This window comes from Eschscholzia californica, unplaced genomic scaffold, assembly GCF_041429995.1.
Source record: "Eschscholzia californica isolate CP2 unplaced genomic scaffold, dmEscCali1.0.p SCAF_5, whole genome shotgun sequence".
NCBI lineage: Eukaryota > Viridiplantae > Streptophyta > Magnoliopsida > Ranunculales > Papaveraceae > Eschscholzia > Eschscholzia californica.
In genome coordinates this window covers 18,104,058-18,125,867 of record NW_028238472.1, presented here as the reverse complement: position 1 = coordinate 18,125,867, position 21,810 = coordinate 18,104,058, and the positions used below count along the sequence as shown (strand labels likewise).

Below are 21,810 nucleotides of genomic sequence, written 5' to 3'. Positions count from 1 at the left end.
GTCCATTTAGCCCTGTCAAGTGAGTAAAAATATTAAAAGTTGTATTCACATTGTAATCTTAAGAATTAACAACTTATGAAAATAAAAATGATGGAAACGACGAATTGCATATCAAAATTTGAGCAAATCAAAATCAACGATTTTCATGATCTCTCTTTCCTTCTTTTGATTGACTTTTCTCCGATAAATGAATGTGCTCATGAATGATTTGGCAAATTTTGGTCATTTTTCTCGCCTTACTTATCAACATCATTATAAAAATAAGCCTTATATTGATTTATTCATCCACGTCAACTATTTTAAATAAAGTTAACTAACCTGTAATATACTGTTAATTTACCTTGTAAATTTTAAAAAACTAAGTAGTAAAAGTATGTATTAAGTGTAATTATTTGTTTGTCATTATCGTGTAAGAATCATGTTCCATATGCACAATTAGAGCAAAAGTACTAAGAGTAGTTACTTCTCCCTAAATATTTGTTAGTGACGAAAATGTCATGTCGGTCTTACACGGTAAAACTTTAAGAAAAGAAGTATTTATGCAAAATCTCTATTATTTAGTAGTAAAGAATAATCAAAACAATAGTAAATTAGTCAAAAGTAGAAAATAAATTATTGAAGATAGAACTTGTGAATAATGATTTCTTAACAAATTGATCAAAGAGGACATCCAAAAATATAATAGATGTGCATTAACGACGTTAAAATGGATAACAATGTTAAGTTAACTTTAGTGGTGTTAAATTTTAACGAGGTAGAGTAATTCTAGCATGTCAAAGATAACTAAGTCAAATTAAGATTTTAGTTAGTTGTGATTAAAATTACAAAAATTATTAAAGTGTGATTCATTCGCATCACATGCAACATATCTGTGACACATGTAAGTAACTAGGTATGGCCCGTGCCTCCAGCACGACGAAATCCATTAAACATGTAATCCAGATGAATTTGCGTGACGGTAGAATATATTTTGATGGTCTATTTTCATGAATTTTAGTTGGCAACTAAACTTTAATTAACTTAGAACGTACATAAACTTCTTTTTAGAAAGTAAAAGTATGGTCTTAACAAATTTTTCAAATTTGTCTGATTAAATTTGTCAAAATTGAAGAACTTATGGAGCGATATGGCGAGAGGTAAATTAAAGTAAGAGAGATTAAAATGATGATTAAGTTCAAAGACAACAGTCGAATCATTACAAATTAGATAGATATAGAAATGCATCTAGTTCGATTAAACAAAAAATAAAAGAAAATTTATCTGAAATACAAAAGTCTAAGGGAGAAAAGACTATAAAATTATTCATGTAAATATAACATCACACAATAAACAAGAATTAACTTCAAAAATTCTTGTTACCACTTTATAAATTATTTGTTATTGGAGGAGTAGAGGAGATTTTAAAAACCATTAGAATTTTGTGAGAACACTTATGGGGGTTTATGGAGGAGAAGTTGTTAGTTGGAGTTCCATTATATTGAATAGGTTAAGGAATGCCATTAGTTGGGAGAGTTATGGAATGCCATTACATCTAAGCAATTATGGGGGGTTAAATACAAAGTGATGTTTGAGTGTTAAATACAAAGTATCATCTTCCAATCTAGTTGGCAATTTTTCTTTTTGTTTTTGTCCTAGTCACAACTAATGTTTTGTAATATAGATAACCATATAAACTTCTAAGAACATTGATATCTCCATATATCTATTATACAAAACAGATACTTGTGACTAGGACACAATAATTACATAAAATATGACTAGGACACAATTATAATTACATAAAATATGACTAGGACAAATCTTGACCATCTAAATAGCCAACTCTAGCGAAATCTAACGCATTCAATCCACTATACAGACACAATCTGACTGGGACAAATCTTGACCGATCGAATATCCAAATCTTGACCATTCGTTACCCTCTCTCTATCTCTCTGCCTGAAACGGACCCATTCAATGATTCATTCCCCCTTCGTCTTCCCACTCTTCCTTTGCTGAACATTTGCCTCTTCTGGATCTCAAAGGTTAGTTATACTTCTCTCTAGCTCTCTCAATATCCATTTCTATTCTCTCTATTTCTCTCTAAAGCTTTCTATATCTCAAAGGTTAGTTTTATCTCTCACCATCTCTCTCAATATCGATTTCTATTTTCTGTCTCTCTAATCACTCTCGGACTACAGTCGCACCAAGGTTTGTACACTTCATTGTCCCTTTAATTACCTCTTCATTGGAAGGTTTCTAAGTACAACGCTACTCATCTTCAATCAAATTTCATAACAATTTGTAGAGATCTCTGATTTTTCATTTGTCCAGCGAATTAATCGATCAATTCATCATCACTAAAAGGAAGATTTTAACAGGAGGAGAAGATCATAATGATGTTAAGAGTGGATGATGTTATCGTACTCTTCAACACCCTACTCTGTAAGTTCATTTATTAGTTCAAATTTCCCACTTCATTTCTTAATAAATAAATGAGTATATATTGTGAGTTTGGATCATTAGGGTTTATGAGTTCTGCTTATTTCGTGATATTTATTGGGGGTGAATTCTTTGCTTTCAGAATCTTGCTTTTACTTAATAAGATTTGTTGTTATCTTGTGTATTTATTTGGATAGACTATTCGAAAACGAAAAGTGATTCTTTTGTACATTTCTGTGTAGCAGCAACAGGAAATCTGAATATTCGACTTTATGAAGTTAATTCGAGTGGCCCTCAACCAATGTGTTTTAATTACTTGGGATTTATCCATCTTTTATCAAAGTTTTCTTTTTGGCATGAACTTCATAATTTTTTCTTGCTTTCTTCTAGGTTATAAGCTATGATTTTTCTTGGGATTCCAATGTGATGGAAACTGGATATATTCAAGTTTTGAAGATGGCACAGTTAAGATTTGGGATTTAAGGGCTCTTGGCTGTCAAATGGAATATGAAAGTCTTGCAGCTGTAAATGTTGTTGTTTTGCATCCAAATCAGACAGAGCTTATAACCCATCGATAACTCCTTGTGTTTCTACTGTAGTTAATATAAGTCTTGATTTGCAGTTGAATGCTTGTTGATGATTAGTTGATCATTTGAGCTGAAATACGCTAAAAGATGGCGTGTGGAAGCAAAATGAAGGGGAAACTCCGGTTTAGCAAACTCTACACGTTGTCTTGTATTAGGCCTGATGTTATAGAAACTTATGGTCTTAATTCCTTCCAAGGCTCAGGTTTCTCACGACTGGTTTATTGTAATCAACCGCGCCTCCACCAGAAAAAGCCTTTGACGTACCCGCGAAATGGGATATCTACAACAAAATATGATGCTATTACATTTCTACCCAAAGCAATTTTTGAGCAGTTCCGTCGTGTTGCTAACATATACTTCCTTATGGCTACAATTTTGTCATTAACACTTGTTAGTTCGTTCACTGCTGGGAGTATGATTGCACCTCTAGCCTTTCTTGTGGGATTGAGTATGGCTAAAGAAGCTTTGGAAGATTGGCGTAGATTTATGCAGGATGTGAAGGTTAATGGACGTAAAATTAGTACCCATAAAGGAAATGGTGAGTTTAGTTACAAACCATGGCAAAGAACTCGGGTGGGTGATGTGGTGAAAGTGGAAAAAGATCAATTTTTTCCTGCAGATTTACTTTTACTATCTTCAAGCTATGATGACAGAATTTGCTATGTGGAGACAATGAATTTGGATGGTGAAACAAACTTGAAGGTAAACAGATCTTTGGAGGTAACCGATGGAGCTAATTTAAATATAATTTTTTGTAAATCAGATCAATCAGGTTTATTTTTCCATGGTATATACTTCCGTTCCGGTTTGTTTTGTTGATGATTCCTGTTCCCGGTTCACTAGGGTCGAATAAGCGCCGGTGGATGGAAAAATATTCTTACCAGGCTTTATATGTCTCTACTGTATGTATTTCCTTCAAATAATGAATCAATTTAATTATTTCTTCACTTGTGGTTTGAGAATTACTTTTACTATATTCGTCCTGTCATTAACGTATTAGTTTTGATCAATGGATTGTAAGTTTGTGACAGCTTTTCGTATCCGCTTTCTTAAAAATCGTCACCATTTCCTCGCTCCGTCTTCACCTTTTATTATAAGTTTAGTCTTCACCTTTGTCACGACCACTCTCATGAAGACCTCCTTGCTATTGCATTTGAACATAAACTCGTGGAGGTTAGCATGTGATAACCTAGACATGGTTCTTGCTCTAAGTGATGCTAGAGATTATGTTTTATGTCTTTATTTTCTAAGTAATTCATTTCATTTTCTCTGCAGTTATAACATGAGAATAAACTATATAAGTCTCCATTCATGGTTACTGCCGATGCAAATTAGGTGGTGTAGCTTGAGAAACTCTCATTTGCTAAAGGTAAAACAAGCAACTATAGGTATGATCTTCTATTATTTCCGAGAGAAAATTTATTACTAAAATATACGTTTGTTAGGAAAGTTTTATGTAAAATATAAGACACTTGCTTTCATAGTGTGATTCTCCTTAATTTTGCAGACGAAGCAAGATCCCTTCCGGTTCAGATTTCCTATTGAAATGCGTTTTGTCAGTCCTAATATTGATCACCTTATGTAGGCATCTCAGTTCTTCTTTAACTTCTCAGTTTTGTTAATATTTTGCTCTTCATTTTTTTGTTCCACTCTTAGTTCTACGCACACTTCCATATATGCAGTTTCGACATGTTTGAGTTTCTGTCGATATTTCATTGCGATGAAGATAAAAATCCAGATGAATTACCTCTATGTTTCTTTCTTTTAGTTAATATTTACATTTCTATTTTAATGTTGCCCTCAGACCTAACGAAGTGGAAAGAGGTTCTCGGTGGCCAGAAGAATGGCCTATTAGAATTCATAAGCCTGCGTATTAGTTGAACAACTCCCACAAAGGAATCTATGGACAAACCAACACCTGATGATTTTGCAGCAGGTCATGAGCACTGGAACAGAGTAGTAACCAAGTCTTATATGATATGGAGGGTAAGTCAATCTGTTTCGGTCTTCTTCGCCTGCATGACCACACATATAAGATGATTATATGCACGAAAAGTCTGTGGTAATATATATATATATACATATATACATATATATTATGTTCACAGGTTTGCTGCAGCTCTGGAGGATCTTAACGTGTGAATTATGGATGTAGCAAATGTAGACTCACCTGATACACTTCCTATTATAAACAAGCGAGGCCTTGTCGTAGTGTATCACGATTGGTGTGAATCCTTGAGTACGTATCCTCGAACATATGATCTACTGCATGCTGACCATCTCTTCTCGAGGTTGAAGAAAATGTACAGTTCTAACTTCAACACTATTTTATCATTTTCACTTTTCTATTTCAGAAATTCACACACAAAGTATGGTTTTCGGACATTTCAGATGCAAACATGTGCCTGTGATTGTTGGGGTAGATAGGAATCATAGGATCGTTAGACCAGGTGGTAAACTTATCGTTCGTGACGAATAAAACGAGCTAGAAGAAATTGAGAACATATTGAAGTCTTTGCACTGGGAGATCCATTTGGCATTTTCTAAGTTCGAGAAGGGATACTCAGTGCACAAAAGTCTGATTAAAGACGAGATACATATGCAGTTTCTTCCTGATTAAAGATCCATGAGGTATTGGTAAGTTTAATTCGTCGAATCAAGTGAGATAACTCTCTTGATCTCTTCTCGTTGTCATGTTTCAGCAAGACACAAAATTGATGGTCTTCTCTGGGCTTCTGTCACCCTCTTTTCACTTTCCTTCTCACTTCTCAGTTTTCAGGAATTAGGGCTCACCATTATTGTTATAGAGAGAAGCTGGGAGAGATTTACCAAGGAATTGAGGAACATGGATCGAGAACAGTTGGTGAGAGGTTCGACATGCCAACAAATTATATGGCAAATCTCATACATTGGGAACCAGTGCTCTATGTATTTCAGCAGACATGTCAACACACCTCCGAATGAACAATCAAGAAGAATTCTTATTTTTCTGCACAACCTGAAATTCAAGTATAATGAATTTGTGATTGTTTTTTATACGGTTGTTCAAGTTTCATCACTTAGAACTATTTCATTCTTTATCTGTTTTAGGGGTTAATGATATGTTACTTGTTTTTTTGGCAATCTATTATAAAATTTCAGTCTTGCAAAATAAACAAAGATGTTCATTCCCATATAATTTCTTATGTTTGGCCACCATGATTGAGACATGTCTACCTGCTATTCCGTTACCATCTCCTTAAGCTTCTAATGTGATCATCAGTTTATACTTTATGTGCACTAAATGGTGTAACGAATAAAAGCACACTGATTGTTTATGTAGTTTCCGGAGGGCGACAAAAGATTGGCCTCTTAGACGGTAAGAAGCAAGAGAACAAAATCACAGGTTTGATGAACTAAATTCGCATATTAAAGATACAAATGGTTAGTTTTAGCTGCTATTGTGATATGCGTTTTGAAAATTATGGCCCTTGGTTTACTACTTAACCACATTCACACTGTTTGAGTCTCGATGTCATTCTCGAAGTAGAACCATCTACTGCCCACCTTTTTTTTTTGATGAAGAGATCTACTATCCACTTGAGTTGTAACTATTTCATATAACTTAGTTACCACTGTTTATCTTGTGACCTGATTTTGCCGGTGGAGAATAAGCCAAGCCTTATGACCTTCCAAGAGGTAAGTTTCACATTAACATAACCATTTTTTTCTATTTGGTACTAAATTAATATCGTGGTATAGATAAGGGACTTGTAAACCAGATCAGTATATAAAAGATCTTATACCTCTAGAATACCACACTTATCTTTAGAGAGTATCAATCTGAAAAATTAAAACTACAATAACAAAGTACCAAACGTAAAATAAAAAACTAAATAATCTAATAACACGTCCACTTTTCCATGTAACATAAAGGGCATTTCCCCGCCCGTAGGGCGGGGATTATGCCTAGTTCTTTATACAAAATCGAGAGCAACAACCATCTGTTTAACCTTTACCTTTGTAACATAAACTTGAATGACATTTATTTACCTAATTGATTCTTTTGATTCTTTTGACAACTTGGAAATGAAATTCAAATAGGTAACACTAATTCAAATATTATTTTGTCATAGATTCCAAAAACACAATATCTCAAACTTATCGGTTAATGCAGCTCAACTATCATTATAAACGATTGAATATCTACGGACACTTCTGAATTCTATTACACGCGTATCTTATCTGTCTATTATTGACTATGCGAGATTTTATAAATCCTAGACAAAAACGAGTAAATTTCTGGATCTACCATAATCTACCAAAATTGTTGGGGACAAAATCTTTCAAATTCTTCTAGGATCATTAGTTGCCAATAAAATCTTTTCATTTTTTACAAATAAAGATTAAGGGAGTATTAGGCAAAAATGACAGTGAGCAAAAATCAGTGGGCCAATTTACCCAAATCCAAGGCACATAATGAGTTTCTTAGTTGGGAAATATCTCATCGTCCACCTATGATTTCTAGGGCTTACCATCCGGCTTTATAGGAAAATCCATACCATATTAATGGTCCCGAATCATGTCACCAAAATCCATATCTCATTTATTGATGATGATGATAAGGGTCAATATAGTACTAGCAACAAAACTTAAATACCCCGGCCGACTAGGTATTCGAGTACCCAATGATTCCCGGTCCCCGCTTTATTTTCCCCGGTTAAACCGGTCATCATCGTTTCTACTAACACCAACTCGCCACGTCACCTCCGTAAAAACCAATATAAACCGTAATTATACCGATGAAATTTACCCGCGAAAAATTCTTACTTATATCACTGGTAAACTGTAAAAGTAGGTCCCACTCCTGAAAAGTAATTTTCTTTACTGCTATTACTTGGGGAACGTTTTGTCTACCAGCATACATCAACATCTCTCTGTTTCTCTCTCTAGAAAGCTTTCTCTCTCTAAAAAGCTTTCCTCTCACACTCTCTCTCTTTCTTTCATTCTCTGAGATTTTATTTTGTTTCGACTTCTCCGTCGGTAGTAAATGAGAAAAGATTTGTTTGGGTTCTTAAAATTAATGCTCTGGGAGAGAAAGAAATCCGTTTCAGATCCGAGATTCTAATCCCAGACATTTGGTTTTATCTTTCTCTTTTCGGTTCTTCTCCTTGTCATTAAGTGGGGTGAGGTAAAAAAAAATTCTGTGTGTTTTTTCTTGATTTTGGAGTCGATCTAAGTGATTTTTCATGGGTTCTGGATGAAATGTAGGTTAATTTCTTGTTTCATTACTAATTGTTGTTTTTTTGTTTTTGTAGTAATTTTTTATAACTTGTGTTGATGCTTTTGTTTGATTTCTTTCAGCTTAAAATATCATCATATCTGGATTTGAGCATTTCAAAATGTCTGGACCCCTTGATCTATTTGCTTTACCTTGTGAGTATTTCTGATTTTATGGGGTTTGATCTTTGTGGGTTTCTTTTGAATGAATGAGGGGTGATTTGTTTGATTTTTGATTCTAGGTTTTATTTCACCTCTTTCTGTGTTAGTTTACTTTCTTGTTTGGGAATGGTAAAAGGTAGTGCATTTTCAAGACTTTCATGGGTAGCATTTTAGGTTTCATTTTTGGGTGTCTGGGGATTTAGATTTTAGGAAGTTAGGGTTTATTAAAAGCATGAACTTGTGTTCTTCAGTTTTGGGGTTTTAGATGGAACATTTGTTTATTTTTGGGGATCAGTTTTATTTTTGGGGAGTGAGGGGAGAAATTTCAGGCTTGTTCTTCAGTAGATGTGTATGATAACTTCTACCTTGTCTGGTTCTTAACGAGCTATTTTGAGACATGTAGTTTAGTCATTCAAAATTTATTTAGTTCATGGGATAAGTGCACAAATGTTATGTTAACAATATTTTTCAGACCTTGATACATCAAACTTTGTTCTCTTTTTACAGGTTTTGAGGGTTCATCAGGTAATGATGAAAAAAGAGAAAGGAAATCTGATTTCGAATATTCAGAAGATGAAAGGAGGACAAGGATCGGTTCGTTTAAGAAAAAAGCGCTAAATGCATCGACTAAATTCAAGCATTCTCTAAAGAAAAAGGGCACTAGGAGGAAAAGTGACAATCGGGTTATCTCAATCGAGGATGTTCGTGATGTTGAGGAGCTACGGGCTGTTGATGCTTTTCGCCAAGCTCTGATTTTGGATGAACTATTACCTGCTAGACATGATGACTATCATATGATGTTAAGGTCATACTTGGCTTCCTCTTCATTTCTTTATTCGTCAGTGTAGTGTTTTTCATGGATCTGTTGTTACATCTACCTTAGCTTCATCACTCTACGTGCGTGATGAGAATATGAGGGGAAGTTCAGTTTTTGAATTAATCTTATTCCGTAAATTTGTGTCACGGTTTAGAATCATTTTTGATATCCAAGCTAGAACTTAACTGGCAGTGTCTGTGCATTTTGATATCAGACATGGCACCGTTACCTGTTACTCACTCTCCAATCATGTCCTCTAAAGGTATGATGTATTCAAGTTGCAAAATGTGGTTATATTTCCTGGAAGAAGGGGAACTTGCAACTCCACGCTCCAGTAAACAATTGAAATCATACTAGACACACCTATTTACCTATGATTGGTTTCATTCATATCTTTATGTAGTTATCTGCTTATCTTAACTTTGGACCATGTATTCTGTAGAAGTTGAACTTTATATCCATGTTTGCTCAAAGCATCTACCTCATGCATTACTCTTATTGCAGATTCTTGAAAGCAAGGAAGTTTGAGATCGATAAAGCAAAGCACATGTGGGCTGAAATGATTCAATGGAGGAAGGATTTTGGAGCTGACACCATAATGGAGGTAATGTCTTTTGCTGAAATGCTCACATTCTTCATATTCTGAGAAACAACCGAGATTGAAGGTCCCTCCATCTTGGGTCTTCCAAAGCTCCAATCAAGGGTTCTTTTACTTATTAACCTGTCTTGGATTTGTTGTGACTCTTAGTCCCTGATTGGTTGTAGTGCTGTGCTGTTTTCTTCTTCAGGATTTTGAATTCAAAGAGTTCAGCGAAGTCTTGAAGTACTATCCCCATGGTTATCACGGTGTAGATAAGGAGGGAAGACCTATTTACATTGAACGTTTGGGAAAAGTTGATCCCAACAAACTCATGCAAGTTACAACTATGGACAGGTATGTTAGATACCATGTGCAAGGTTTTGAGAAGAGCTTTGCTGTGAAGTTCCCTGCTTGTTCCATTGCAGCAAAAAAGCACATTGATTCGAGTACAACAATTCTAGATGTTCAAGGCGTGGTATGTTGTCTGTCTTAATTTCCTAATGCCCAATCTGTTCGGACCTAATACCTAAAATGATATTGTTGACATTTCTCTCATGATGGTCCGAAGGATTTACCCTTGCCTCTTGGGTTTACAAAATATACATAACCTTAATTACGTTCGCTTTTCGTATTTTGCTTGCCAGGGTTTAAAGAACTTTAACAAGGCTGCACGTGATCTCATGTTGCGGTTGCAGAAGATTGACGGTGACAACTACCCTGAGGTATGTTTAATAACCTTTCTGTACGTACATGAATAAATAGGCTCAAGTTCTTCAGTTGCGTGGCATAAAAGTCTAAATTTTTAGATTGTATTGTTTCTTATGGCATGGAAACCACGTTTTTGTACAGACACTTTGCCGAATGTTTATCATCAACGCCGGTCCTGGTTTTAGACTGCTGTGGAGCACTGTGAAGAGTTTTCTCGATCCTAAAACAACTTCGAAGATTCATGTAACAGCTTTCTTCTATTTGTTAGGAAATTTTTCTTGGATGGACATTGAAAAAGTATATATTGATGAATTGCTTATGGGTTTTTCAATTTAGGTTCTTGGAAACAAGTATCAAAGCAAGTTGCTTGAGATAATTGATGCCAGGTAATTTGTTTTAGTTATGAAATTGAAATAATATTAGTTAGTTGCTGACATGTCTTCATTTGCTTAGGGTCTTTTGATACAATTTTGCGTTTACTGAAGAATATTTCTGGTTTTCTCCAGCGAGTTGCCAGAATTTCTAGGAGGTAACTGTACTTGTGCAGATGAGGGAGGATGCCTTACATCCGACAAAGGTCCATGGAAGGACCCAAATATATTGAAGGTTCTTCACTGGTTTCAACAACTTTATAGTTTATGATATTCTAAACAGTTTAATCTAGTTTTCGTTGTTTAAGACTTCGTCATCATCAGCGGTATATACTTACGAAATTTACTTTTCCTCCTGTACACTTGAATCCAGATGGTTCTTAATGGTGATGCACGATATTCAAGACAAATAGTAACAGTTTCCAGCACTAAGGGGAGGATAATTGCTTATGCCAAGCCAGAAAATTCAATGGTACATCATTTTGCTTCATTTTATTTGGTTGTTACTGATACTATTTGATACAACATACTTTTCCGATGTTGATTAGTGTTTTAACCTTGTTGAATCAGGGAAAAGGTGGTGGTACCTCTACTGCTGAGTCAGGATCTGAAGCTGAATATCTTGCTTCCCCCAAACAACTTAGGAGTCATGCACGTCTCCAGTTGACCCCTGTTCGTGAAGAAGTAGGTTAACTTTCACTTTAACTTGTTATTTGGATAGTGTTCATTAGGTAATATGAAAAGCTGGTGAAGAAATAGTTAGAATGCTTTCTTCAGTCCTTGAGTACAAATTACTCGAAACTAGATGGAGATAAATAAAGCCTTCTATTTTTGCTATAAATTTTGAATTAATTTAGATTACTTAACCGTTCATTTATTACAATCTAATTCCCCCTTTGGAGAAATGTACAGGCCAAATTTGCTGGAAAGGCCAATTACACTATAGGACTATCAGAATATAATGAATTCATACCCATGGTTGACAAACCCATGGATTCTGGATCAGAGAAAGAGCTAGCCCGCGAAATGTCTATTACTTCTAAAGGTTAGCTGTTTGCTGATCATCTTTTATGGTTTAGTCGATCGGTGATGTTTTTTTTTTACCGTTTTTGTCAATTATTTTGAGATTTCTAGCTATATATCTGTTTCACTTCAGATGAGGATAATGCATGCTAGAGTGATTTGATAAGAATTGAAGTTATCGAGTTTTTCTTCGTTATGTTCAAGACCTGAATCTAGTTATGAACTGCAGGAAAACTACCTTTCCCTACTACAGAAAATACTCCAGGAGGATTTTGGTCTACAACATATGCCGTGCTTGTATCTTTCCTATTGTTTCTTTTCTCTCTCTACCAGTCCATGATTTGTTTCGCTAGCAAGAAGCTTCTAAACACATCTCCCGAAATACAACCCGACTCATTGTCCAACGAGGATTCACTTCCCCCCTCAGTAGCTCAAGAATCTACCGGGGCAGATCTCCTTTCTTCAGTAATGAAGAAGTTGAACGAGTTGGAGGAGAAGGTCTCAACACTGGAAGCTAAACCATCTGAGATGCCTTCTGAGAAAGAAGAGCTCTTGAATGCTGCTGTATGCCGCGTGGATGCATTAGAAGCCGAACTTATTGCTACTAAGAAGGTAGAATTCTTCATCATCTTTTTTCTTGATCAACATAGACTTATGGTCTTTGTATCACAAAATTGCTATCAACGCTGTTAGTATGACCGAAATGATTCGGTTTATATAACATAAGTTTATCAGAAACATCTGAGCTTCTTAAGATTAGCAACGGATAGGTTGGTTAGCATATATTTGCGCGATTCTTATTCTATTTAATTCAAACCCAAAGCTATATCTGCAGTAACCCCAAGCTAGTCCTAATTTATCGTGCTAATAGCCTGTAACAGTAATTGCTCAGCTAGAATTCTTCAAACACAAACAGTATAATTTGAGGCCCATTAAGAGTTCTAGATTATGCAAGCTTGTGAGCCTCTGAACATTTGAGCTTTTCCTTGAGCTCTCGTTCAAATCTTCGATTCTGTCTATTTAACACGATCTTGTTTCTCTTTGAGCAGGCTCTTCATGAAGCACTAATTAGGCAAGAAGATTTGCTTGCATATATCGACAGTCAAGAAGCAGCAAAATTACGGGTAAGTTTTGATGAAAATCCCTGTTGCTCTCTACCTAACACTAGTCATGCTTCAAAATAACTATTACTAATCTATTCTTTTTTTTTTTGCGAAGCAGAAAAAGAAGTTTTGCTGGTGAAGAGGAAATCATTCGGCTAATTTTCTTTTCTCTAGGAGTTCGATATACGATGTTTTAAAAAGAACAAACTAGTGTTTTAACTAGGGGTTGCCGAATTATATCATGTAAGTTTCTAATCCACTCAGGAATGAAGAATCTTTACTGAAGAAAATCACAGAAACTAAACTGAGTTCTGATTTCGAATGTTTAATGGTTCTATTTCTATACGTTTTTTTTTTTACTTGGAAGGGTAATTTAAGAAATTATATGAATATAAAAACAGTGGTTGATATTTTTTTTCCTCATTTCAGAACTCTGTTTACAAAAGTGACATCTCTAGCATGAACTATTTTATACACAAAGGCAAAAGATTTATAACTTCACATAATAAAACACAAAAATATGTTTGTGAACATATGGAGCTTATATTGGATGAGTCTCACTTGTTTCTAGCTTCGGATCGTATTAGGTCTTCCCCTATGTTTCTTTTTCAAGGAAAAACATTAACGATTAAATCGAGTTAATGTGAATGGTGTTCACTAATGACAACTATTTACCGATGTCTTTATCCTTTGCTCTTCATCTCCTCACCAAAAGCAGCATACCCGATTCTGCAATTGCAAAAAACAAGAAAATTTTAAGAAAATAAATATTTATGTTGATAGAGTGAAAGACAAATCCTGTGCTTGTGTGCTGAACTTGATAACTTACCCGCTTCTTTTCATTTTTCTTATCGATGTAAGCTAGAAGTTCTTCCTGTCGAGCACGGGTATCCTCTAGCGCCTGTATAACAAAGAGTAGCACTATAGTAACTTAACTAATACAACAAATTTACAACAATCATACAACATATTCCATTTGTCTAGTTGGGGTTAGTTATTGTAAGTTCTAAACTTTGACGTGACACTCTTCTAAGGTACGTATTCAACAGTGTTCACTTTTCCATATCGGATCTCAATATTTTGGATCTATGGTTCACAAAATGCCATCTCAGTGTCTAACTCCTAGAGAATGAAAGAAGCATTTTCCTAGTTTGTTTGGTATTATTAACTTCCTAATCGAAAAAACTTGCTCTGAGAGCAATTCTATTTTACCTTCTTAGTTGCCGAAAGTTCTACCCCCAGCGCATCGACGCGGTTAACAGCATCATCTAGCTTTTCCTCCTGAGGAACTTCTTCCACAGGATTAGCACTTAGAACAGTTACCTTCTCCTCTAGTTCAGCCATGCGTTTCATTGCACTAACGTAATCGGTTGGGGAGACAGGACCCTCGTTCGACTGCTTCGATACCTGAACTCAATTTCATCTCGTCAGAAAAGTAACCAGGGATGGATGCCCCATAACAAGAAATGATGAAAGAGAAAAAAAGTAGGAACGGTGATTACTTCTTCATGGACAGGAGAGAGTTGTAGTTTCTGAGGTTCTGTTGGCTCAGGTTCTGCTTCGAAAACTGTTTGCACGTCGGAAAAGTCGCATTCCTTTATGTAGTAGTTAGGCAATGTATAAGTAATAGAGATAACAAATACTACTTCAAATTCATCATGCTAAGAGGTGAATGGGAAGATGAAGAAGGACAGAGAAGAAAAGAAAGTCGAGAGCGGAGTTTAAGAACTAGGGAAAACCTTAGTAACCTCATCCTCATAAATTGATTTCTCATCGATCTCTTCGTCCTGATCAACTTTCTTTGTGCAATTAGCATCACCATTATGAACTCGCTACATGATTATTCATGTTGATAAATTCATTAAACTAGATAGCTATGAAGATATTCATAAAGAACTATAAAGATATTCATAAAGAACATTAGAAAGAGCAGGAACCTTGATTATTTCGGCATCATTCCATGGGCCCTTATCTGAACGCATACATCCACCTTTGTCGGCACAGGTACAAGTACCACCCAAGAACTCTGGCAACTCACTGGTACAAACACAAGAAATACAAGCATTTTAAGAACCTAAAAACAGCTTATATAGAACATACATATAACTCGACACAGTTTACCTGGCATCAATGATTTCAAGCAACTTGCTCTGGTACTTGTTTCCAAGAACCTAATAGAGAAAATATGTAACTAGTTAATGATTTTCTTTTTGTGAAGAACAAGTACTATTAAAGGTAGTACAGCGGACTAACGTACATGAATTTTAGCGGTAGTTTTGGGGTCAAGGAAACCTTTTACGGTGTTCCATAACATTCTAAAACCAGATCCTGCATTGATGATGAACATCCGGCACAATGTCTAGAATCGAATAAGCAATATTATAACGATTAGTGAAAACAGAAAAAAAAAAATTAGATTGTCAATTCATTAGGTTTAGCATGGAAATAACTAAGTACCTCCGGGTAGTTATCACCATCGATCTTCTGGAGATTCTGAAGAAGCTCTCTTGCCGCTTTATTGAAACTTGTAAGTCCCTGACTCACAATCCAAATATTGAATGTCAGAAATGAAGTAATACTTTTTTGAACATAAGAGATTGAAACTTGTTCAGTAGACCTAATTCAACTAAAAAGCTAGCTTAGGAGTGGAGGGTTATCTAGCAGAATCTGTATTCTAAACGGCAAGATCGTTCTCAGCCGATGTGGTTATTCCTCGAAATAAACCACAAGCATAAATCATAAATTTGCAAGTTTAAAAGATTCTTAGTTTTAATTGATATGATACTTGACAACTATCACATACCACTCCTTGCACATCTAGAATAGTTGTGCTCTGATCGATGTGTTTTTTGGCGGCAATTGAACAAGCTGGAAGCTTGATAGCGAAGGTCCTCTCAAACTCTCGTACATGGTATCTCAAGTATCGCTCTAGACTTGTAACTTGTAACATCTTGTTAGCATCAATTTGACCTAGTTTCTCAATGTAAACAGGCCTCCCATCCTTGTCGACTCCATGATGTCCTTGAGGATAATATTCGAGAACCTCCTTGAGTTCGGTAAAATCGAAGTCCTTCAAAACAACCACATTTTGACAAGAGAAATATGAGCAGATCCATCCTATACAAGTATTCAGAACCTAAAATCGTAATGTCCTTATAGTCAGTTACCTCCATTATCGTGTCAGCACCGAACTCCTTCCTCCATTGAATCATATCAGACCACATTTGCTTTGTTTTGTCAATATCAAATTTCCTAGCTTTCAAAAATCTGATACCATAAAACAAAATATTGACGATAAATATAAGAATAAATTCTACTAAGAAACTAAAGATAGTAGTAGTACATGTGTCTGACATCTCATCAAATATAAGAGAGATAAGAATAAGAAAACAGTCACGCTAAGGAACAAGAAAAACCAGGCAGAAGCTCGACAAAAAATCTTATGTGGCTTGCTGTGATTCGTGCTTCCGGTGATTTTTTTGTGAGAATAGTCGCACATGGGAGAAGGGCTATCTAGCAACCGAGAATATAATGTACACTCATCGGCAATTGGTTTTGAGTTGGATGGCCACAAACTTAACATGGTATCAGAGCTAGGGCCACACATGATAGGCTTAAAAGCCACACGTGCTCCACGTCACCCGAAAAAAGAAACACGTGTTAGGCTAACCAAGCCACACGTGAGGGGGCCTGTGAGAATAGTCCAACATCCTCTCCACTCATCATCGACAATTGGTTTTGAGTTGGATGACCAAAAACTTAACAATTTTGATCTACTGAATAGCCAATGTAAGAAAAATGACCTGAGCAACATATGATAATCATCATGTCTAGACGGAAGCAATTCCTCCAAGATAAGTGCTTGACGTAATGCATCGACCGCTTGTAATTCTTCTGCGTCGCGTTCATCTTCGATACAAATGGACATAACCCTACTGGTTCTCCTACCCTTTTTTGTTAAAGAATTTCTCAACTTTGTTGAGGCATTTATAGCTTTCTGTTTCAAAGCTCCAACTTTGGTCTTCCCTGAATCATCTTCATTTTCAAGACCTACAACAAACAATGAACACTCAAAAATATGAAGTTTCTTTAAGAATTTGGGTTAAACCTAACCATTTGAGATTTGAATTAGAATCTAACCATTTTTTGCAGATAGCTCGAGGTCAGTCATGGTTGCTTGCGAGCTTGCTCTGGTGAAGGGCAGAACAACCAAGAACTCACATCAAGATACCAGATAAGAAGCTGCCTCTATAAAAACCTGCAATTCCACCATTATTGAAGTTTCAAGAAGTGGATCAATGAAATAAAAAATTCAAGAAAACCCAGGAAAGAAATTGGATCTAGATAGAAGTTTTGGGTAAAGGAATTAGAAAATTCACCTTTGGAGAACCGAATGGGAAAGAAAATTTTGGGGTGGGGAAGAAAGTGAGATAGCATATTAATGTCCGAATAATCCTCTTAAGCCCTGATTGATCGGAAAATACAGGACATTGAGGAAGGCACGATGTGGGGCTGGAAATAGAAGACGAAAGAGAGAAGTTTTAGAGAGAGAAAGTTAGAGAGAGAGAGAGAGGAGTTTGTTGATTGACGGGGTCTTCTCGGAGGAGATAGATTATAGGGTTTTTCAGTACTTATCTTTTGTCAAAGGTAATTCAAATCTTCTAACGTCTTTGTGGATTTCTTAACTGTATTAACCACTGGTCAGCGCCAATCTTCTACTGGTCCTTTTCGCGGCAACATTACCTCGGGCTCACCCGTTATTTTATTTTGGCACTTCTACAAGTAGGGTGGGGAAAACTGTCCGGAAATCCGAAACCCGGCTCTAACCGCCCCATCCGAGGCGACCCAGAGACCGAAAAGGACCCGGCACGGGCGTAGCCGGCTCGATATTTCGGGTGGACGTGGGCGGTACTCGGGTAGGAGGTGTTCATTGGATAATGATTTCTCAAACCACCCGCCTGAAATACAACCGGGGCCTGCCCGCCCAAAATACAAGCGAGCCCTGCCCGCCCGAAATACAATCGAGACCCGCCCGCCCGTCTATACCCCTACCCGCGACACGTCTTCATTAATCATCTTATGATCCAACGACTGAGCACCACCAACCGTTGGATCAAAATATCTATTCTATATAAACCCTCAAACGACCAACAGTTTCATTCTTTCAAACCCTAAACCTGAACCGCCTCCACAGCTCCACTGCTCACCATCGTCCTCCACCTCCACGCTCCACAACACCACCACACCACCACTCCACAACACCACCACACCACCACACCACCACTCCACAACACCACCACACCACCTCAAAACTTAAATCTCTTCGACGATTTCTATCTCTTTGAGGACTTCTAACTCTTCGACGACCAACCATCACGGCTCCTAACTCTTCGACGACCACCGCACCTTCTCGGCTTCTCGGAATACATCAATATAGAGCAACTATAGCATCAAATCAAGGAAGCTTTATATCTCTAATCTTTTGATGTATAAGATGGTTACAGAAATAGGAAGCTTTATATTGTTTTTTGTTTCTGTTTTCTTTTTAATCTTAAATGATGTAATTTGTTTTTCTTTTTCCTTTTTGATGTTGATAGTGTATTGTGCAAATGATGGATGAAAATCAGTTCAATTTATTGTTATTTTTAATTAAGTTTTTTTTTTTATTCAAATAGTCCGCGACCCGTCCGCCTGAGCTCGTTAGAGCCCGATCGGGCTCTCGGGCAAAATTGGGTCGCTGCCACAAAGATACACATATTTCTCTAACTTATCGTGAGATAGACAATAAGTGAGTAATGAGAAACAGTAATCCTTCTTTATTCGGATTTACTGAGGTAGACGAAAAAGAGTTTAGTCGAAGGCAAGAATAAATTATATTTTCTTAAGACACTTTATACCTCTATAACATGATGTATGCCTCCACAATACAACGACTGCCCATTTCAGGGCTGTGATGGTACTTCACAATTGTGAAAGGGCACAAACCTTTGAAAGTAATATGAACTCGTTGAATTCTTCTAACTTGATCTTCTAGACACTGTAACGCTTCCAACTTCGAATTCTCTACACACTAGAAATCTTCTTACTTCAAATCCTAGACAAGCTAGAATGCGCTACTGAATTCAAACTTGTATTTTGCCACACTTGTAATATTTTCTGACCTCAGAAGAGAGGAAGAGAATAAATGAATTGGACTATTTTTTGGATTCGATTTGGGTCCAATTTAAAGGACTTGAATAAATACATGATTGAGGGACACATCTGTTAGTTTTTTGGGACATATTAGTTGGAAAAGTGTGACTTATCACTTACATATATATTTTAGGACAACTGCTATTTGGAGTCTCATATCTAGATTTGGATAGATACCATGATCTGCACGATGTGACTAGTAGATCTCACCCTTTGGGGTGGGTGGAATGCGAGTCGTCCGATTTGGATGTTCTCTCTTTATCCAAATAACGCCCTAACATAACAAACTTTTTTCCAAACTTCAAACTTGAATATCCCATTCGTTTAGAATTGGATTCGATTGATTCCTGGCTTTCAACTTAGGAGCTCGACGAAATGATAGCAGTAGCATGTTCTATTTTGCATGTTTGATGAGTCAAATCGATCCAAAATCAACTATGATTCTAATACTCCCCCACATTAGTGATCGAGGTTTCCTATAATTTCCTAGCACATTGACACTAACAAAGTTCATAATTGGAACTTCGTTGCACTAGAAGAAGATGGTCTTTTGACTTTGGACATTTCTTAGTGAGTAACTGCAATGTCTACCAAGATGACATTAAACTGTAAGTATAACTGAGTCATAGTAACTGTAAAAAATAACCATCACACAAATAATCTCCTACAAAGGTTCGCGGTTGCGGTTGTGCTCATTTCGACCATAATCAATTCCCTGTTTCATGTGTGCTCTAGAGAAGTCAACCTAAACGATCTTTCCATAAAACTACACCATCTCACACACATATAGGTTATCAGTAATATGGTATCCTGATGTACCTCACATTAGAATCAAGTTCTAAGTTTTCAGATTCATTAAATTCCTTATGTTTAATCCCTCCATGCAGACAACATTGATTCAACTTAAGATAAACAGGGCCGACCCTGACCCAAATCGAGCAAAGCCTCGCTTTGGGCCACTCAATTTTGTGGGCCACATTTGGTTTCCTACCTTTAAACTACGCAGTATCATTGAAGTGCCTATAAAGAAATTGAAGTAATCCAGGTCACTAGACATAAAGAGGATCACGTCCAAGCTAATTTAAATCCAAACTGTTCTCACGACCCACCATGTCATTTGTGCGTCACGAGCAAGCCGCTTTAACCTTATTTGAAATGTTTGATTCAAATGTGGCCTCTTGTGTTATAACCGTTTTTAGATTGGTCCTAATTGTGACGAACTATAAAATTTGGCCCTCATGTTTATGTTCTCGGTTATATTTGCCCCAAACTATTTACATTTTTTCCAAACTATTTATCCCGGCATTTCTCTATAGTCTAGTCATTTTCGTATCTAAAAGTTGTTTGTCAACGTGAAATGCCTCTTGGTCATCTACCAATGAGTCAGACACAAATACACTCTCTCACCGCCACACCTCTTCATACCTCTCTACTTCATCTCGCACTCTCTCTCTCACTCTCACAACCTCATTTCTCCACCTTTACCTTCTTGTCTCTATCCTTCTCTTTATCTCCCTCCATCCCACTCATTTTTGGAAACTCAATAAGATGCTTTCGTCGAAAATCTCAAAGAGAAGCCCTTCACAAAGGTTTCCAAGTTTGCGTCGATATGAAAGATCAAATCTCCGAAAAGGTTTCACACAAAACGATATTAACAATCTAGGTGAGAAGTCAGGTCAAACTTCTTGTTCGTCTCGGTTATAACTACATGTATATACTTTTCAGGTTTCAGCTCATTGTGCAAACTCATGCAACTATTTTTGAACTTGTGCAATTTAACATTGTTGAAATCTTGCATAACATGTGCGAAATTTCACAAACTGTATTATGTGCAAAATCCGTGCAACCTTACACATTGATATATTCTTTTTTGAAAATTTGATAAAAGAAAATTTTGGGAAAAAATAGCGTAGGGAGTATTCAAAAATTATACTTCTATATTAAAAAAAATTGTGGCCACATTTACTAAGTCCGCTTCGGGCCTAAAAAAAGTCAGGGTCGGCCATGAAGATAAGAGATAAATATCTTTTAGTGCTACTCTCGAGTCAGGATATAACTTCACTTGCCCTTTGAACCTAGATCATGGGATCTCCAATCATCTAGTTAGGTTTTCATCATGTCTTTACTCATTTACTTTGGGTAGTAATCCCATCCCCCTTAATGAAACAACTAATAACTCTGTAGATAACCCTCTTGTAAATGGATCTGCTAGGTTATCTTTTTATCTTAATAATTTATTATTTTGACCCCTCCATAAAGAAGTTATTTTATGGTATTATGTCTTGGACAAATGTTTTGAGATTTGGCATTATACATCTTGTTTGTGCATGTGCAATCGCTGCTTGGTTATCGTAATGAATATTAATAACAAGCACCAACTTCCGTCATAGTATAAGATTTCAAGAAAATGTTGCAACCATTGTGCTTCTTCCCTTGCTTTGTTTAAAGGAATAGATTATGAATTCATCGTTGATCGAGCAATATACGATCGCTTTGACGATTTCCATAATATAGTAGCCCCTCTCAGTGTAAATACATAAGAACTCGTTGACTTAGTGTCATCAATATTAGGATTCCAATTTGCATC

At 36.3% G+C, this 21,810-nt stretch overlaps 2 protein-coding genes and 1 long non-coding RNA gene across 7 annotated transcripts; 2 read left to right on the top strand and 1 right to left on the bottom strand.

Moving 5' to 3' along the window:
- The first annotated feature begins 1,934 nt into the window (after positions 1-1,934).
- LOC147537603 (uncharacterized) lies at positions 1,935-6,167 on the top strand. Of its 4 annotated transcripts, none has more exons than XR_015224842.1 (7): positions 1,935-2,024; positions 2,314-2,424; positions 2,812-4,377; positions 4,516-4,589; positions 4,813-4,994; positions 5,117-5,311; positions 5,400-6,167. It is a non-coding gene; the product is annotated as an uncharacterized LOC147537603 (long non-coding RNA). The 4 variants fall into 4 exon arrangements; XR_015224843.1 differs by having other exon boundaries at positions 2,812-4,396; XR_015224845.1 differs by having other exon boundaries at positions 1,970-2,024; positions 2,361-2,424.
- Positions 6,168-6,960: 793 nt separating this feature from the next.
- Positions 6,961-13,454, top strand: LOC147537602 (phosphatidylinositol/phosphatidylcholine transfer protein SFH8-like). Of its 2 annotated transcripts, none has more exons than XM_086641476.1 (15): positions 6,961-8,254; positions 8,352-8,423; positions 8,937-9,234; positions 9,751-9,850; positions 10,035-10,301; positions 10,471-10,548; positions 10,676-10,777; positions 10,871-10,920; positions 11,041-11,140; positions 11,279-11,377; positions 11,476-11,589; positions 11,818-11,950; positions 12,158-12,540; positions 12,978-13,052; positions 13,150-13,454. In XM_086641476.1, the coding sequence occupies exons 2-15, from the start codon at positions 8,390-8,392 to the stop codon at positions 13,168-13,170; spliced, it is 1,854 nt and encodes a 617-aa protein (XP_086497602.1). In that variant the 5' UTR covers positions 6,961-8,254; positions 8,352-8,389; the 3' UTR covers positions 13,171-13,454. The 2 variants fall into 2 exon arrangements, with proteins under 2 accessions (XP_086497602.1, XP_086497603.1); XM_086641477.1 differs by having other exon boundaries at positions 7,799-8,178.
- On the bottom strand, positions 13,418-17,757 carry LOC147537601 (phosphatidylinositol/phosphatidylcholine transfer protein SFH3-like). Its single transcript, XM_086641478.1, has 14 exons — positions 17,411-17,757; positions 17,172-17,289; positions 16,835-17,081; positions 16,199-16,298; positions 15,835-16,101; positions 15,489-15,566; positions 15,289-15,390; positions 15,153-15,202; positions 14,969-15,068; positions 14,771-14,863; positions 14,534-14,626; positions 14,244-14,438; positions 13,861-13,932; positions 13,418-13,760 (listed from the first exon to the last, which is right to left on the bottom strand). Exons 2-14 carry the CDS (start codon positions 17,200-17,202, stop codon positions 13,737-13,739), a joined length of 1,452 nt encoding a protein of 483 aa, XP_086497604.1. The 5' UTR covers positions 17,203-17,289; positions 17,411-17,757; the 3' UTR covers positions 13,418-13,736.
- Between the last annotated feature and the right edge of the window lie 4,053 nt (positions 17,758-21,810).

What these genes read in the sequence shown, in the direction of transcription:
- LOC147537602 (XM_086641476.1), top strand. Translation starts at nt 8,390, where the DNA reads ATGTCTGGACCCCTTGATCTATTTGCTTTACCTT. An exon ending in TGATCTATTTGCTTTACCTT is followed by an intron (nt 8,424 to 8,936) that starts GTGAGTATTTCT and finishes CTCTTTTTACAG; the next exon opens with GTTTTGAGGGTTCATCAGGT. An exon ending in ACGGTGACAACTACCCTGAG is followed by an intron (nt 10,549 to 10,675) that starts GTATGTTTAATA and finishes GTTTTTGTACAG; the next exon opens with ACACTTTGCCGAATGTTTAT.
- LOC147537601 (XM_086641478.1), bottom strand. Translation starts at nt 17,202, where the DNA reads ATGACTGACCTCGAGCTATCTGCAAAAAATG. An exon ending in TCTCTCCTGTCCATGAAGAA is followed by an intron (nt 14,439 to 14,533) that starts GTAATCACCGTT and finishes AATTGAGTTCAG; the next exon opens with GTATCGAAGCAGTCGAACGA. An exon ending in AACTTTCGGCAACTAAGAAG is followed by an intron (nt 13,933 to 14,243) that starts GTAAAATAGAAT and finishes TTTGTTATACAG; the next exon opens with GCGCTAGAGGATACCCGTGC.